This window comes from Bombus vancouverensis, chromosome 10 (genome assembly GCF_051014615.1).
Source record: "Bombus vancouverensis nearcticus chromosome 10, iyBomVanc1_principal, whole genome shotgun sequence".
Taxonomy (NCBI): domain Eukaryota; kingdom Metazoa; phylum Arthropoda; class Insecta; order Hymenoptera; family Apidae; genus Bombus; species Bombus vancouverensis.
This window is the reverse complement of record NC_134920.1, coordinates 6,341,177-6,357,415: the sequence shown is the minus strand read 5'-3', so window position 1 is coordinate 6,357,415 and position 16,239 is coordinate 6,341,177. Positions and strand designations below refer to the sequence as shown.

At 34.1% G+C, this 16,239-nt stretch overlaps 1 protein-coding gene across 5 annotated transcripts in view; it reads left to right on the top strand.

Annotated features, from left to right (window-relative positions):
* The window catches only part of PH4alphaEFB (prolyl 4-hydroxylase subunit alpha-1), a 378,836-nt gene extending 363,124 nt beyond the window's left edge, over positions 1 to 15,712 (top strand). For all 5 annotated transcript variants that reach the window (XM_076622260.1, XM_076622259.1, XM_033336047.2 and 2 more), the window contains 8 exons: positions 2,309 to 2,631; positions 9,057 to 9,224; positions 10,859 to 11,031; positions 11,447 to 11,713; positions 11,874 to 12,098; positions 12,194 to 12,259; positions 12,397 to 12,562; positions 13,298 to 15,712. In XM_076622260.1, coding sequence (XP_076478375.1) covers positions 2,309 to 2,631; positions 9,057 to 9,224; positions 10,859 to 11,031; positions 11,447 to 11,713; positions 11,874 to 12,098; positions 12,194 to 12,259; positions 12,397 to 12,562; positions 13,298 to 13,392 — 1,483 coding nt within the window. In that variant the 3' untranslated portion in view covers positions 13,393 to 15,712. The remainder of the gene's footprint in view (positions 1 to 2,308; positions 2,632 to 9,056; positions 9,225 to 10,858; positions 11,032 to 11,446; positions 11,714 to 11,873; positions 12,099 to 12,193; positions 12,260 to 12,396; positions 12,563 to 13,297) is intronic.
* The last annotated feature ends 527 nt before the right edge of the window (positions 15,713 to 16,239 follow it).

Sequence of the window (16,239 nt, the reverse complement as noted above, 5' to 3'; positions counted from 1 at the left end):
GTTTCAAATTGTTGGTTTAGTAGGACATGCTAAAATTGTCCTTCCGTATTGTTGCATCATTTCTGGCGGGCAGAGGTGAAGGAATGTGGTGAAAATGTAGAGGAAGGTAAAATGGTATTGGATGATTCTGTAGGAGATATCGATTTAAGAGCAGTTAACGATAGGCAAAAGATATAAATGCGACGACCGCTAAATACGAAAGAGGTTTGTAAGAGATTGTAAACTTATGGAAGAATATATGAAGAATCGTAAGTCTTTTAGTATTTAGAGTTTGAGATCTGCTATTTAAAGTTCAATTTTTAAATTTCTGGCTCGAGGTACGAGATCCATAGCAATTTCAAATATATATTTTTATAACATTGTATAAAATCTTCTGCAAAAGGTGTGTGTTCGTAGAATAAACATTTAAATGTAGTCGTGTAAGTTTTCCGTATGTATTAGGTTGTCGAAAAAGTTTCTTTCGTTTCATGAGGTGATAATTATTATTATTATTTTTTTATTGAATTAGGTGTGGTCCATTTCGTTCTATTTCTATTATTATGTTCGTGCATAATTCAATAAACTGATATAAAACAAAAAACATTGTGCGTCTATTATTTCCTTATGAAACAAAAGAAACTTTTTCGACAACCTGATACATAGAATGAAATTTTATAGTGAGTAGCAGATGAAAGCATTTGAAATATTCTTCTCCTGGGTTTTAAGGTACCAAAGATATTCTTATGACTAAAATAATGCACTCTGATCACATTTCACAGTCGATTGCAGTTCGAAAAAGTTCTATATTCTTTAACCGCAAACTTCCGTGGTGGATGGTCGAGGAGGAAAGTTATCATTGCTTTCAAGGATTCCGCAATCCGGGAACTTCAAGTTTTCCGGGTTCAAGTTTTGAAGTTAAATTACTGGAAAAGCTAGAAGTCTATCTTCTTAACAATGCTTTGTGTACCACTAGACGTCAAATGCTGCTGTTTCAGGTTTTTAACTTTCAACCTCTGGCAGCGGAAATTTTCACGCATTATATGTACGATATATAAGACTTAAACACATGTCACTTTCCTTTTATCTTGTCGATTGGCAAATCATATTTATATGCTGCTTATTTACTGTATCTGTACTTTTTCTTTTTATTCTGTCTTGTATCCGTTCCATATATCTTTCCATGTTTTCTTCGTTATATCCATTTCCAAAAAAAAGAAAATGACGAACGTACCTCTTGAATCACAGGAAACATCTGCTGAATCACGATAAAACAGCGTCTGGTATAGCAGAGAAAAAATAAAGGAACATAGCAACCCCTTTGCTGTGAGAGATTAAATTAAAAAGCGTCCACGACGCCGTTTCGCTGGATTCCTTGCGGTGCAGATTGAATTTCCTAAATTCATTAAAGGGTAATCACCGGAAACCGGCAGAAATCAGCGTTTCCTCGTTTGTACAGTTGCGGGTGCGTTAACTAAGTATCGCAGCGGAACCTTGACTTTATTACCCTTCCATCGTTACGGAACACTGTAAAAGATTTCAAGTATTTCGTATGAGTAGAGAAGCGAATGAAATTGTTTCTTATGAAAACTTGATGAGACCAGTTAAATACTGAAAATTGAAGTATTTGCAAGAATAAGAAGGTGATTTGGATATTTAAACCGTATTGATTGAAAGAGAAGGCAAAGTCTCCCAGAAAGCAAATCGATCGACTCCATTTTTAGAAATCTTTATAACATAATCATGTGAATACATGATTAGAGCCAGAATTCTCGAAGAAGCAAATTATTTAATTTCATATTATTATGTTCATTTCGTGATAGGAAAATGAAACAAATAATCGTAAATTCCACAATTTACACAATTATGTAAACATGTATTCTTTCTGCTTCTTCATTTACAGGATTAATTATTATAACCTTTCAGCAGTTCATATATCTGTTTTACACGCTGAGTATAAAATTCTCGTTACTTAGATCCAGATGAAAACCATGAAAACATCTATCGAGATACAAAGCTCTTTCCTCTATCCGAAAGAAATATACCAAGGGCGTATTAAGTTAAAAAACAAGCAAAGCAAGTTTTAACAAACCTATCTACACTGTGTCAAAAAAAAAAAAAGAAGAAAAAAGACAAACTTCTATATTCCTAACTAAATCCAAGAAACTCCATAAAACTAAAAGAAACCTACTGCAAAGACTATACCATAGAGTATAAAGAATCGTGGAAACTTTTACCAATTTATTCACGTTTCGAGACTTTTCGTTCAAAGTATGACAACGAAAATGAAACAGAACGTTCTACGAGGTGAAATATTTGATCGTTGTTGCAGAAACGTGGAGGATTACGCGAGAGAACACGAGGAGGCTTCAAGGAACATTCAGCAGTACCTGTCGAATCCGATCAACGCTTATTTGCTGGTGAAAAGACTGACCACCGATTGGAAGCGGGTCGAGGAGCTGATTACCCAGGACGTGGGCAAGTCGTTTGTCGCGAATATCACCAACTCACGGAGCGACCTTAAATTCCCAACTGACGAGGACCTTAATGGCGCCGCTGTCGCTTTGATGAGGCTACAGGACACGTATAAACTGGAGACTGCACAGGTCGCCAGGGGCGTGTTGAATGGGGTCCAGTACAGCACCGGATTAAGTGGTTCGTATATACGTGCCTCTTCTTTCGTTTTTCGTTTGCCTTTACTGATCATTTTATGTTTATTTTACCACTTAGATGAGAATTTTACTTCCTGGTTCTTTTTTGATGAAGATTTACCCTCTTTGGTTTTTCGTTGATAGGGAGCGCTTTTATAGTTATCGTTCTTCTTCGGAGGAAAATTTTCTTGTTCGAGTTACGTTGATAGAAAGATATGGTTTTTCATATTATTTGGATTAACAGGTTCAAACTCAAGTGACACAATCTGCGCTTTTATCTGACGGCATGGGTCATCGACGGGTCACATCTTGTTTTTATCATCAAACACCCTTCGATGATCCACGTCATTTGTGTTTCAAATTTTAACTCAAAAAAATGTAATTTGAATTTAAAAAGCGTATGAAAAAGCGCGTTAAAAGTTTCACTTTTGATTTCATTTTGTAGCTTCCGTTCATTGAAAAGTTCTTTCCTTTGCTTTTCTTCCATGAAGTGCAAGGTTGATCAGCTTTTCTTCCGTAAAGAGCTTTCTCTTTTGCGTTCTTCCTCGACAAAGATTTGCTATTTATGACTTTTCTTTGATTCAGACCTCTTATATGTTTGGTTCTTCATCGCTAAAGAATTTATTTTTGGATTTGCATCGATAGTAGGAAGATTCTATTCTTTGGGTGAATTTTATTCTTCGCGTTTTTGTCAATAGAAAGTTCCTCTTTCCGGCCTTCCTTCGACGAACAGCTTTTATGTTTAATTTTACTTCAGCAAAGAATTCTGTTTTTGAATTCCTACTGATAAGGAATTTTTCTTGTTGCTCTTACGTGGACTAAAAGTTTATCTTCTACACAGAACAACGTTTAATTTGACGAACGAAGAATTTTCCCTTTGCGTTTACGATTATACAAAGTCAAATTTTCTTAGTATTAATATTAAAAAAAATTTAATTGCCATCAAAGAATCTCATAATACAGAGACATCTGTTCTGCCATATATTTCGTAAAACTTTTTATCGCGCCCATACTGCAAGCCGATAAAGCTTTCAGAGAATGTTGCCTGGGTTAACTTAGTCCAGTGTTTTCTCAAAACACGCGTACAGGTAAACACATTTGCGAGGCCTAATTTCGCCGGTAAGCTTCTGTTCGCGAGAGCTAACATCCAGGGAAACAAGACTTTAATGAATAACCAGCAACCGACGTACTTTTTATTTCTTTTCTTTTTCTTTTCGCGAATTTAGGTTCGCGCTTCGGAACGAACCGAGTTTTCACGACGACGCTACTTTTATTGCTTTCACCGGCGGAATTTCACGTTGTAAACGAAGATTCCCTCTCCCTTGGTACGTACCTCGGCTAAAACGTTCCCTCGTTTATTTCAAATCGCGCTTCTAAGCAACCGCTTTTTCAAAAACTTTTCCTATATTCTATACAAAGCGGGAAAACTTTAACCGATCTTCCATTCGCTTCCGTGAAAGCAAATGGTTTCCTCCGCTGAGCCGAGAGGAAACATCGAGTTTTTTTTCCCACGTTCGTCCGAATGGATTTTTCGAACAATAAGGTACGATTTCGCGATGAAAATGTAGTGATAATAAGGAAAAGATAGAAAAGAAAGAAGCTTGGGAGACGAAGCGTCAAGGCGAGAGCTTTTTCGGCCAACTGATAACGTCAAACTTGAAGTGTTCGGTATTTTTGAGGAAAGATATTTCTGAGATATCGAGAGGAAACGTTTTAAAGATGATAGTTATTCAAAGATGGATATATAGAGGGATGAACGTGTAAGTAGAAACACTTTGTTTCCAGAACTCACGTGAAATATGTAGTGTTTATTTCTAAATCGATATCATTAATATCAATGGACTAAAATATTCGCAAAGATATATCTTAAGTGTCTGATCAAAACATAATTCCCATTATTACAAAATCTCTGGACAAAATTTTACGGTGAAAGAATTAAAAGAATTGGAAAAATATATACTGCTACTGAAAAAGTACAAATTAACTTCTGTATTTTATGAAAAAAATCTCTACTAAATGTTTACTTTTAAAAAGTCTTTTCTACGTCAGTGCGTTCTACGTTCGATACCGACGAACTTTCGTTGGAAATGTTTTTGTCTTAAATTATCCGAATTACGTATGCTATATTACATTCGAATACATTAAAAGCTAATAGATGGTACTTCCACCGCCACAAATCAAAAAACTTCCACTCCGATAAAAACCAGTCTATTCCACGACAATAAAATCCACGAAAGATTAGGCATTACGAGGTAAATGATTCATTAGGAGGTACCACTCCTCGTTATCGCATTAGCCAGCGGACAGAAGAGGGACGAAAGAAAAAGGGAGGAAAGAAAAAGGAGGACGCGATGGAGAACTTGCTCTCCCTTCTTTTCACGGTGAATTATTTATTCGGATCGGACAGCAGAGCAAAACGTAGCGAATCGAGGTGAATATTGGCGCACGATGTTACCTGTACTTAGCGATCCCCGACATGAATAATTTACGCGATTTCTTTCATCAACGCCGTGTCCCTTTTTCCAAAGCGGCTCCATCCCTACGATTTCGCCTCGATGGTGCCACGATAATTCGCAGTTTCTGTTGTCGCTGCCATTTTTCTCTCTTTTTTTCCTTTTCTCTACCCTGTTCTATTTTTTTCTTTCCTTTGCCTTACTCTTTCTTTTGGCCGGTAGAAGCTAACGCTTTTTACCGCGACAGGGAAACGATTTTTCCACCGACACGAACCACGGATCGTTTCCGTGCATCATTTAAACGCTACCATGGGGAATTCGATGAATATTGAATGGCTAATGGGGAATGATCTACTCCCTGTAGGTTTGGAATATTTTTTTTTTTTTTTTACCTTTCTTCGTCGACAATCTTCTTCCTTCTTCTCTCTTTTTCGGAGAATGCGAGTTAAAAAGAGTTGGAAAGTAAAAGAATACCGTTTCGTGAAGGGAGAGAATAACTGTGACTGGAAAAATTAATCTTCTCAAGAATATGGAAAATCTTTTTTTTATCAATTATTCTGATGTTTTGCTAGAGAGAGCGCCGTAATATATTAAAGTTGAAGATCAGTTTTCTCGAAGACAAATACATTTACTGTTTGATTAGTTAATGTTATGTTAAAGTACAACATGGAATGTGGCAAAGTTAATTAACTCCAAAGTGTTCTGTAGGTTATCTTCAATTTAATTGTGTTTTTCATCGTCAAAGGTTTCTTAAGATTCATACTAAAGCTACTTTTAAAGCAGTAAAAGTCTTTTTGTTTATCAAAACTGAAGCAACGTTGAGATAGAAAACAAAGAGGAACCAGTAGGGCTAAAACTAAAAGCTCGTCAATGAAATGTCGCCCAAAAATGTTTATACCGCTGTATGTAAATATCAATGTTTTAAGAACCTATAAAGTTCAACATTATATTCACGAATCCGCATACACCATTACGAATTTCACGAGATCCGAAATATGGCCCAAAAATATTTATTAACCCAGACGATGCTAAACCAACACAATTAGCCGCTGTTAACAAACCACGATGAATTAGCAACAACATTACCAACGGAATACGGCTTACAAAGCCACGTTATTAAAATATTGTTCAATTTAATCAAGTATCGCGCGGATCTAAGCTTCATCGCCTTCGTAGCTAATTGAAATTCCATTTAATTAGCTGTACACAGCGGACTAAATTAAATTAAGATAAATTTAATCCGAATAGCCCGGTGAAAGCTCATACGGGCGAGAAACAACGCGAGACTTCTGCGTTCCACCCGCCAATCGTTCCAAGCTTCTGATTAAATTATAAAACGAATAATCTCTCTCCTCCTCCATTGTTTTACGCGATCGCGTAAACGATTGCAGGAAAAGCTATTCGTGATCTACCGCGTTTACGATACCATTTCGAACCTCGTTATAGCCGCGTAAAACTCCGCGTATCTCTTTTATTTTCATCACAGAGCTTGCACCAGCTGAATAAACCGTTTTATTTACCAATCCACTGGAACTTCCCGCGGATAAATTCGCGATGTAACCGCGAGAAACTTCGCAATCTGCACCAACTATCGAGAAATTAATTAACGAAGCAAGTTCTTCGCGGTGAAGGTGGTAAAGAAAGGGAGAGGGACGAGTTTTCCGCTGTTTGGCAGCGTTTGGAATACGTAATGGAGAAAGTTTGTCAGATCGTTCGACTCGAAAAATGTCAAAGTTAGAAAGAAGATTCGTTTTCTCAGCTTCAACTTCCAGATTTTTCATAGGCGATAATCGTACGCTATTATTAGGAATGTGATATGAATCAATCGGTATTTTTCTACCTATATTGTTCCAAATTAATCTTCTGTTATTGGTTTCAATGCCATACATCAATTCAAATGTTCATTTCTAATTTGAAAAGAAATATCGTTTCTTAATTCTTTTATTTTTAATCGTTACGAAAAGTGTCTCTCTTTTACAGACACGTCTTTTACAACGATGAATCTTTGCATAAACATGAAACCTAATCTGTCGAACGTTGTGATCTTTATTTTGATAGAACAAAATGGATCATACGTAATTCGATAAAATAACATGAAAAGGAAAATGTTGTGCATCCATTATTTCCTTATAAAACGAAAGAAACTTTTCTGACCTAATATTTTAGTTTTGTCAAACCTGATTTCATTTGTCGTTTAGTCTACAATATGCACAGTTTCTGGTCTTTACCGGTTGTCTCATTTAGTAAATTTGGCGACGTCTGGTGTTTAATAATCTCTTTCTTTCTTTCTTTCCTTTTTTGGGGGGGGGGGAGGGGCGACATTCTACACCAGCTATCGAGAAATTAATTAACGAAGCAAGTTTTTTGTGGAGAAGGTAGCAAAGAAAAGAACAGAATCTGGCGAAAGGTGAAGTTTTTTTTACTGTTTGGCGCCGTTTGGAATACATAAACGGGACGACAGAGAATTCGACGAAGGAAGTTCGCGAGGTCGTTCGATTCAAAAAATGTTAAAGTTAAAGGAAAGATTGTTTTTTTCAGCTTTAACTTTCAGATTTTTCATCGCGCGCTGTTATTACGAATGTAATTATGATAATAGAGTCATGAATTATACAGGGTTGGGCTTTAGAGTCCTCAAGACAATCAGAAAACGGAATGATTCTGGATCTGCAGTAGAAATAAGTCGAAATCGTGGAAATAAATTCTCTTTCTTCGTTCGCCGGTGTTTTGTTTTTTGGAACAGTGCCACTTGGAAATTCTGTCGACCTCGTGAATTTTCCGCGACGGTGAAATTGAAAAACGTAGATGGACGAGGAACGAATATATTTTTGGTCGTACAGACGGCGTCCCGAGTTTTTTCATACAAATTTTTCATACGGATAGAAGAAAATTTTATGTACATATGAAAGTGAAGCTAAAATGTCGTGTGACGAAAAACCGTAAACACTTTATTTTAAAAAGTTATATTAAATATATACAACGGATCGATATACACAACCGCGATATTGGTTCAATATGGATTTTATTCTAGGTTAGCATCTCTTAACCAGTTATTTGTTTTTGACGAGTATACTCGTCATGAAGAAATGGCAATATTTTGTGTTACGACGAGCTCTGCTAGTAATAAAATTAAAAAATAAAACAGTCATTTCATTACAACTTCATTCTATATTGTAACAGCCACACATACGCTGTGCTTGACGAGTATACTCGTCGTTGCTTACTTTTTGCGACACATTTTAGGTGCACACTTTTCAAATAGATCGCAACAGCTAACTGGTTAATTTGTGACACTCCGGAGACAGCGAATTCTTCACAGTGTAACGCTCACATACATAAATTATTATTTTATTATTGGAATAAAAAATCTTTAATAGGAATATATTTATTTATTTATATTAAATCTCGTCCCTTCAAATTTGAAGATTATCGATGAACAATTGATGAGTGTTTTAAATATACATATTTGAAGTACATCAGGGATTTAAATTTTCAACTACGTCTTAGGGGTCCGCGACAACAAAAAATCTATTTAAAAGAATCTGTAATAAATAAAATATAAAGAACTGCTGTTCCAGGTTGAAGTTTTAAGAGCAATAATATATTTCGCTTACAAGTTTTTAACAAAGCATTTACGGAATTTAACAATTTTGTTACAGAGCATATTAATTTTATTTTTAACTATAAAAGATTGGCAAAGTTTGTAGAGAAAAATCTGAGACACTCTGTATAAAAAGTTTCATTCTTTAAGGGTTTTACTTTTACCTTTTATTTTACTTTAAGAGAAGTTTATACTGTTTCATAGGTCAGTAGAGATTTCTCTTCTTCTTCGACAATAATTTTTCAATCGTCAGAACAGAAAAAATGAAATATTCTTTCTTCAAGATCTTCATTGTTTCAAACATAAAAAGTGTTAAGATTCAAAGAGGGAAGTTTAATAAATTAATTAATTTGTTTTAATCCTTTTCCCTTCTTGCAGCCAGCGACTGTTTCGAACTTGGGAGACAATCTTATCACAATCGTGATTACTATCACACCGTACTTTGGATGCAAGAAGCCATGAATCGTCTTCAAGAGGAACAAAACGCTACCACAACTTCGAAACCAGACATATTAGAATATTTGGCATTCTCAACTTACATGCAAGGTATGTACACCAACAAAAACAACTTCATTATCGTAGTTATTAATCATGATTACAACTACAACTACCAACAACTAAAGTATATTTCTTGTACCAAAGAGATGAAATTAAAGATACATGAAAAAATACATAATGCAAGGAGAAAAGTAAATTCCCAATCAATATATTTTTCAGAAAAATGGTTCCAAAAATTTATCGTAAAATTCCTGCGAAAAATTATGAATTGATCGTGTTAATTACTGTAGTAGTTCTAACGTTAAACTTTAGCGAAAGATACGTCAGAGAAATTTTCTCATAATTTCACATTTTTAATCTTTGTAATAATATAATTAGTATTACGCAACGAAAGAAAAAATTGCATAGCCGGCTTGAAACAACATTTGAAGAATGGCATGCTTATTTTATTATTCATCAAACAAATTAAAGCAACAATTACTCGCGGTTTTCAGTCCACGCGTGACGAAAGATTTGCGAGCAGGAAACTGAGAGAAAAATTGTTGTGACCTCATAAAAGTCGCGCGTTATAAATTAGGAACTAAATTACACGTGTATCCGCCACATTATTCCACAGTTACAAACTTTGCAAACCGTCCGCCGGTTTATTCGTATAATTTTGTTCAACTTATAGATTCGAATCGCATTTCAAAACCTAACATTAAAAACTACCAAGAATAACATGCAATAATAATGAAGGAAAATTAGATGATAAATGTAATTGTGTCAAGTCGCTCATGACTATAGTAATCAATGTAACTATGAATCTTAAATAAAAAGAAAGAGATCAAATGATTTAATTATATATTTTTTATTAGTCTATTCTTTTATCATTTTGTTATTTTTTATCTAATTACGTTTTCATCCCTACGAATTTTTAATAATATATTTTGCAACGCAATTTCGTTCGTGTCACGCTACGATGGAATTTACATAACATTCGACTAATCAAATAATTTCAGAATTGAAACTTAAAAATTAAAAATTCCAACGACAGAGTTAAACGAACCGTGGAATTATCACAGTTGTTTGAAATATCGGGAAGGGTCTGTAACGAAGGAACGAAGAGGCCAATAAGCCCGTGTCAATAAGCGTGCTCGTTTGCGTTCGAAGTTCCCAGGGTGAATTTAATGCCCGTGAAATCAATTTCAAACAGCGACCGCGGGAAAAGGTATTTGAAAGAAGCCTGAGGAGGAATTTAATTGACGTTAAAATTTTCCATCGTGAATGGCCAACTTTCAGCCGGTTAGTTTGTTTAAAGCTTCGTTAAAACTTCGTCGGATGTATCATGCCAGGTATTTGAAATGCCGACATTAACCCTTTCTACCGTGAAATCGTTGAATTAACTTAACGTCGGCCTTACGGAAGAATTTAACACTCAGTTAATCATAGATGACGATAAGAGTTTTACTTGATTCTGAAGTAGTACATATTTAATTTTAATTTATATTTTTACGTGCACACATAAGCTTTATAACATAGGTATAGTTAAAAACTTTTACATCTTTTTATCCATCTACGTTATTCGCTATTCTGTTTTTATATTTTCTCTATAAATGGAGAAGCGGGACGAATATATATATTACCAATACACAGTGTACAATTTTATTTACGAATCATTATTATGAGTTCACTGTGCGTAGGAAACGTGGCACGAGCTTTAAGTATGACGAACGAGCTCCTGGAGTTGGTGCCTACTCACGAACGTGCTCTGGGCAATCGAGCTTACTATCAAAAGGAAATCCAGAGCAAAGCTAACCAGTCGAAGAAGAAACGTGGCGAGGATGGCCAAGATGACACTGCCGTCCCTGCTCAGGTAAGATAATGACACTCTATGAATTACAATAGATTAGAACTTCAGAGTATATTCTATTTAGGACAATTTCGTTGTAACAGTTCTGCCCGTGATGATTTCTATAGTACTTCTGTTTTATGTCTATTGATAAGAAGACATGTTGAGAAAAAATGATAAAACTTAAGGGAGGAATGTAAAAATAAATTGATAGTAAATGAAATGATATTTAGATGTTTAATCGCAGTGAAGATATTTAGGATACTCACATAAAACACCGTGTATAACAAAATCATATTCAAGAACTACCATCAGATTATTTTCAATTTATTTCAATAATCGATATTTCTAGTCAGCTATGCTATGTCAAATTTCTAATTATGCGTATACTTATGCCTATTACAAATGTGAAATATAATTGCTCGTTCCTACATTCCAGCATTTCACAGTCGCGGAGGAAAAAATGAAAACCTGGGAAGAAATGACAGAAAGGGAACGCTACGAAATGCTATGCCGTGGAGAGGTGTCGATCCCTCCGGAAATACAAAAGAACCTCGTGTGTCGTTATGTCGATCGCGGAATTCCGTTTTTGAAAATTGCGCCATTCAAGGAAGAGGAGGCCTATCTGGACCCGAGGATAGTCGTCTATCATAACGTGATATACGATGAGGAAATCGAGACGATTAAAAGAATGGCGCAACCTAGGGTAACGTATAGTATAACAAACATTGTGAACCCCTGTGAATTTTTCTAAAAATGTGATCTGAGGATATCTTAGATTTTTCATCGATCAATGCTATATTGTGTTATAAATCTTTTTACAGAGGACGTATAATGTTCATTTGTCTTTTTATTTTACATTACAGTTCAAACGTGCTACGGTGCAGAACTATAAAACTGGTGCCTTAGAGATAGCGAATTATAGGATTAGTAAAAGTGCATGGCTTCAGGAGCACGAACATGAACATGTGGCTGCTGTCAGCAGACGCGTCGAGCATATGACGAGTATGACCGTCGACACGGCAGAGGAATTGCAAGTGGTTAATTACGGTATCGGTGGCCACTACGAACCACACTTTGATTTTGCGCGAGTGAGTAGAAACTTTAAGCTAATATAATTTATTTAATAAACTGAATTAGCAACCACGGAAAATAACCAATTCTAATTTAAATTACTTGTATTTAGAAAGAGGAAACAAATGCGTTCAAAAGTCTGGGAACAGGAAATCGCATTGCTACAGTTTTATATTACGTACGTATTTCATTTCTCACATACTATCAGATGTTTTAATTGTATGAAATAAGCCTTGTTCTAATATACCAATAATAATACATTTTTAGAATATAATAAAATATACTAATATACTAATTTATTATTAACTATTTCAGATGAGCGATGTGGAGCAAGGTGGTGGTACAGTTTTTACAGCAATCAACATCTCCCTATGGCCAAAAAAAGGCAGTGCAGCCTTCTGGTATAATCTTAAACCAAACGGCGAGGGAGATTTCAAAACAAGACATGCTGCTTGTCCTGTTCTTACTGGTTCTAAATGGGGTATGTGAAGTATCAATGCTAATTACTGTTCAACTATAGAGAAAATCAGTAACAGCAAGAAAGTGTGAAACAAGTTGTTTTGTAACTTTGAATAGTTGTAAATATGTGAATATGTAACTCTTTGATTTAATACAATATACAGTAAGATACAATATTCTGATACAAAAGTCAGTGATATATACATTTGCTGCTTTTAGACAGAATATAGTAAACATAACAAATAGAAGCAATTTTCAGATAGCTGAATCTGTAAGAAGTTATATCTATTTACCACAAATTTTAAACTATCTTTCCAATAGTTTGACAATAATTGACACGTTTTTAGTTCTTTAAATCATTTAAACATTTTATTTATATACGCATCTTATAGTTTTATCGATAGACTGTGGATTTTTATATCTTCATAGGAAATTTAAAGATGTAAAAATGTACAGAATACATGTAATGTAAAGAAATATATAAAATGTCCAAAGTATAATATTTGTTGGTGAAACAAATCTTCAATTGTATTTCATTTCTTCAATTGTTTTCACAGTATGTACCTGCAGTCTATTTATGTCAATATGATACTTCAAAAATTGCATACAGAATATTCTATCTTATTCGATCTAAGATTATTTAAATTGTCAAATCTTGAAAGTATATTTTATATAACTCTTAATTAAGTGAATGACAAAATCATGAACGTGTTAAAATCCCACAAATTAAATAATGTTACCAATATAATATTTTTAGTGGCAAACAAATGGCTTCACGAAAGAGGTCAAGAATTCCTGAGGCCGTGCACCCTTGAAAACCAAACAGCCGATGAAGCTGATGTTAGGCACTGAATCATCAACCTAACTCTGGATCACCACTATTGAAAATGAACAAAAAGAAAAATAGACACGTGTCTAAATCTCCAATTGACCGCTCAAATGCAAAGGACTTGAAGAACATCTGTGTCGTAAACAGTGTGTTTAATATTGAACAAAAACAAAAGACATTGTTTTATTTGTCGCGAAATTAATCTGCTAAATATGAACGACGTTCTTTTTTTCAAAGACAAAAGACAAAACATGCTTTTAAACGATTAGAATCTCAACAAGGAAACTGTCAGCGTTGAATGACTTGCATTTAAAGTAACTAAGAAGATATCTCTGTTTTTTTTTTATCAGTTTTATTAGAAATATTAAAACATTGTACAGATTAAAATAACCAGAAAATTTTTTTCCAAGCAAAAAATTCGTTCGTTGCAATCTAGAATTAATATTTTATCTCTAGACCCTAGAATTTTTACAGAAACATGCAGCATTTAGGCGATAGAGTACATTAGAATAACAAGCAATAACGAGTTGCACGTTTGAGCCAGTTATTAGGTTTTTCCCTTAAAGAAAAGAAGAAATAAGGATTCTTGTGATCATGTACAGAAGAATATATATTGTGTGTACAGAGCACAAGACTTCGAAACATTCTCGTCGCATTTATTAATATAACTAAAGTGTAAGAATGTAAAATGTGGAATCGAGTATTCCTGTGTTCATCAGAGTATTCTAATGAAATCTTTAATCGCATCGTTCCTTCTACAACACGTTTCACCCTCTTAATTGGGTCTTTCTTGTAAATAGTAGTAATATAATCGAGAAACACGTCGACAATTTCTTAGATCCATTCGTCTTGTATACGAATCACTTGTAAAAAAAAGAGAATGATGAGAATAAAAGAAGAAAGAGAAAATGACAAATGAAGAAAGAATATTAGTTTATCGACGGAGAAACATATCTGGAGAGATATGTTTATACCGTGATATCGACCTTAACAATTAAGACGTTATTCCGCGACCTTTGGTGTACGGCATCGTCGAACGAAACGTAATTTATCGAAATTATCAAAGTATAATAGACATGTCTATAAATTAAGTAATCGAACCGTATCTTACCTTGCATACAACCACCGTCTTCTACATCTCTCCTGTCATCTGCGATCATAATCCTTGTCCGTGTAAAATCTAACATTAAGTTCTTCGATTTAGCATTAATTTTCAATTTTTTACACAATAATCACTCGTAAATGCGCAGGCGAACCATTGGAATTATTTCACGTATAACATTATATAGACAACACAAAATTCCCGATTTATACGAACAAAACCGTCGACAATTAATCTCCTGCGCACTTTTTTCTTAACTTAAACCTATATATTTTAACGTTTTGTAACTCTAACACAAAAGAAATTTTGAAATCGAAATCTGTATGCAAAAAATGCGCCATGATCACTATTGAACATTCGTCTTATGGAAATTTAATGAATATTTGAAAAGAAAGAATCATTCTTCACGTAGAATCACTAATAATGTTATATACAGACATTGTATATGGAACTAATGTTTGCAAATATAAATTTTCGCCGATTTCTTAATTTTACGCAGCACGAAAGTTTAGACACAGCGCGGCGAAAATTCAAACTGTAATAACAAGGATATTTCGTGTAGAAGCAAACTAGATAACATGGCTGACAGAATACGAATGCTGATTGGTCTGTTCATTACCTGCAATAGCTATGAGCCAACCAGATTAATACATTCGCTGGAGCTTGATGCGCGATTGGTTCAATGTTTGAAATATCTCAAAGTAATTCGAACTACGATCCTCGTCGCAGTGTAAAATTGTTATTGCGTAAAATTATTATTGTATGTAATAATATTAGCATCAGTTATTTTATTATTTTACTTTATTATTGATTAGTGCATTGTGAAATTACCAAATAAGAAGATAGGGAGTGGAATTCGATGCAACCGCAGCACATTCATCATTGGTTAGGAAGAAAGGAATATTGACGTAAATTATGAACACGTGAGTTATTATACCATGTAAATAATCCGTTTTAAATGAATTGTTTCGATGTCGATTTTCGGATTGAAATAACACCATCGATTTACGTTTGGATCAAGCGAAGTTGTTACGATTCATTGTTATCGCACTTAGTATATATTGTTAGATCGAACGAGCTGATGCAGCTCATTTCATATAGCGATTATATACAGTGTAACGCAATCACTGTATTTCCTAAGTAACGTATACAGTTTGTAAGTTCGTTTATAACGTTCGTTACTTCATTCTAATGATAAGCTATAAAATTATGTCACGCAATAAACATTCGCAAACCCCGAATTCGTGATACTGAATGATTACTCTAAATCCCCGATATATAAGATTTCAATAACTAAATAATTTTCTGATTTTACGTTTCATAATTTCATTTTATAATTAAGTTACATTGCTTACATAAAAATTGTGCAGGATATTTACATATATGTAAATTTTCCCTGTAGGATATATATATATCTTTTACTAACAATACATATTTTATTTTAATTAATGGTTCATATTAAAGTATAGTATCATATAAAAACCTTATTTTCTTATCAAACAGTACATATAATTTCTTAAAATCTACAATATACATACAAATCATTATATTATATCTTACCATCAATTATCAATTAAAAGAACCTATAAATGAATGAACTATAACAAGCCCATAATATAAACTATAAAAAATGTAAAATATAACAAGTCCATCCTTAGAATCTTTAGAATCTAAAGCTGGTATTTTTTACAAAACTGGGATAGTGAAATTAAATAGTTATTGAATGACTGTATTGAATAATATAGAAGTTACTTGGATCGAAAATACG